This window comes from Opisthorchis viverrini (genome assembly GCF_000715545.1).
Source record: "Opisthorchis viverrini unplaced genomic scaffold opera_v5_638, whole genome shotgun sequence".
Lineage (NCBI taxonomy): Eukaryota > Metazoa > Platyhelminthes > Trematoda > Opisthorchiida > Opisthorchiidae > Opisthorchis > Opisthorchis viverrini.
This window is the reverse complement of record NW_008752306.1, coordinates 45896-47266: the sequence shown is the minus strand read 5'-3', so window position 1 is coordinate 47266 and position 1371 is coordinate 45896. Positions and strand designations below refer to the sequence as shown.

Genomic DNA, 1371 nt, shown 5'->3' with positions numbered 1-1371 from the left:
ACTGTGGTGTTTTGCAAATCGATGTTACATTTTCCCCAATTTAGTGAGTCTGTTCCATTCACTTGTCCACTTCCTATTGCCATTTGTTATTTTTAATCTGATATTTTGATTGAACACGCATACTTAGGTCCTTGTCCGCTACATCACGTCCAATCCGACCTTCGTCAGTCAACTTGTCCTGGTGCTTGAACTTCGGTTTTGTAATGACGCTGCAGGCTATATATAGCCTATAGTGACCGAAACACAGGTAGGGTTTAACACGCATACTTAGGTCCTTGTCCGCTACATCACGTCCAATCCGACCTTCAGCTGTCAACTTGTCCTGGTGCTTGAACTTCGGTTTTGTAATGACGCTGCAGGCTATATATAGCCTATAGTGACCGAAACACAGTTCCGTAGGGTTTAATCATGCCAACAAGGCCAGCGGAGAGCAGCCTGACGGAGAAAGACGAGTCTTCCTCTGCTGTAATCCGCGATAGTACGGTGGGTAGCAAGCTTGTTCCTTCAAGCGAGAAGCGTGCTCATACTTATCGAAGCGGCGACGTTGCTGCCCCAAAGGACGGATTACAAAAGGCCCGCCCTAAAATCAACACAACCCAATCGCCAAGCGGTTGACCATGACCATTGTTAAACACGGTCTAAACACCTTTGAAGGCGAAGAATCTGGTGTTTATTGGACAACAACAGCTGTGGGCAGTGGCAATGGAGTCAGGCAGTTACGCTTTGCGCAGCGAAATGTCCGGAGGCCAGCCGCTCCTAGTAACTGATTATCACAACACTTGGACGGATGTGTCACGTGCAGGACACAGACCAAACGGAGGGTCGGATCATCCGTAAAATGGCGAATGCCTTTTGGGCCGATTTCTCATGGTGTAGTGAGAAGGGCAAGTTTGAGGAGACCCAGATGCCCAAATCCTTTTTGGCATCTATCCTCATGATGTTTTCTGGTCCCTTTTCACCATGCATAACAAAGGCATTCGCTGAATCCCCTCCAAACGACACATGGACGCACTTTTCATCATTCAGAGGAAGGTGCCAGTCCAACGACCACTGTTTGGCAGCGTTTACATCCATTTGGAGGGCACTGGCGTTGGATTTCAAGTCGTCCCCAAAAAGTAAACATGGACTCGCAAAAACGTCTGGGAGGTCGTTGACGTAGTCCCAAGACGGTCTCCTCACGGAGATCCAAGCACGACCTTGTGGAAAAACCCGTGAGTACCCTATAAATGCAGCTGTAGTAATTTTCCTTTGTCTCTATAAAGGGCTGTGTACAGCTACCGTGCCTTTTGATATACCACAGTGGGCGGAGCAGGAAGACAAAGGACACATGCAGAGTTGCACTATCGTTCAGCAAGACACAACACGCGCTCT

The 1371-nt window shown here is 48.3% G+C and overlaps 1 protein-coding gene across 1 annotated transcript in view; it reads right to left on the bottom strand.

Annotated features, from left to right (window-relative positions):
• The window catches only part of T265_11911 (hypothetical protein), a gene marked incomplete at both ends in the record, with an annotated part of 48230 nt that extends 47965 nt beyond the window's left edge, over window positions 1-265 (bottom strand). The window contains one exon of the mRNA XM_009178735.1: window positions 124-265. Coding sequence (XP_009176999.1) covers window positions 124-265 — 142 coding nt within the window. The remainder of the gene's footprint in view (window positions 1-123) is intronic.
• Between the last annotated feature and the right edge of the window lie 1106 nt (window positions 266-1371).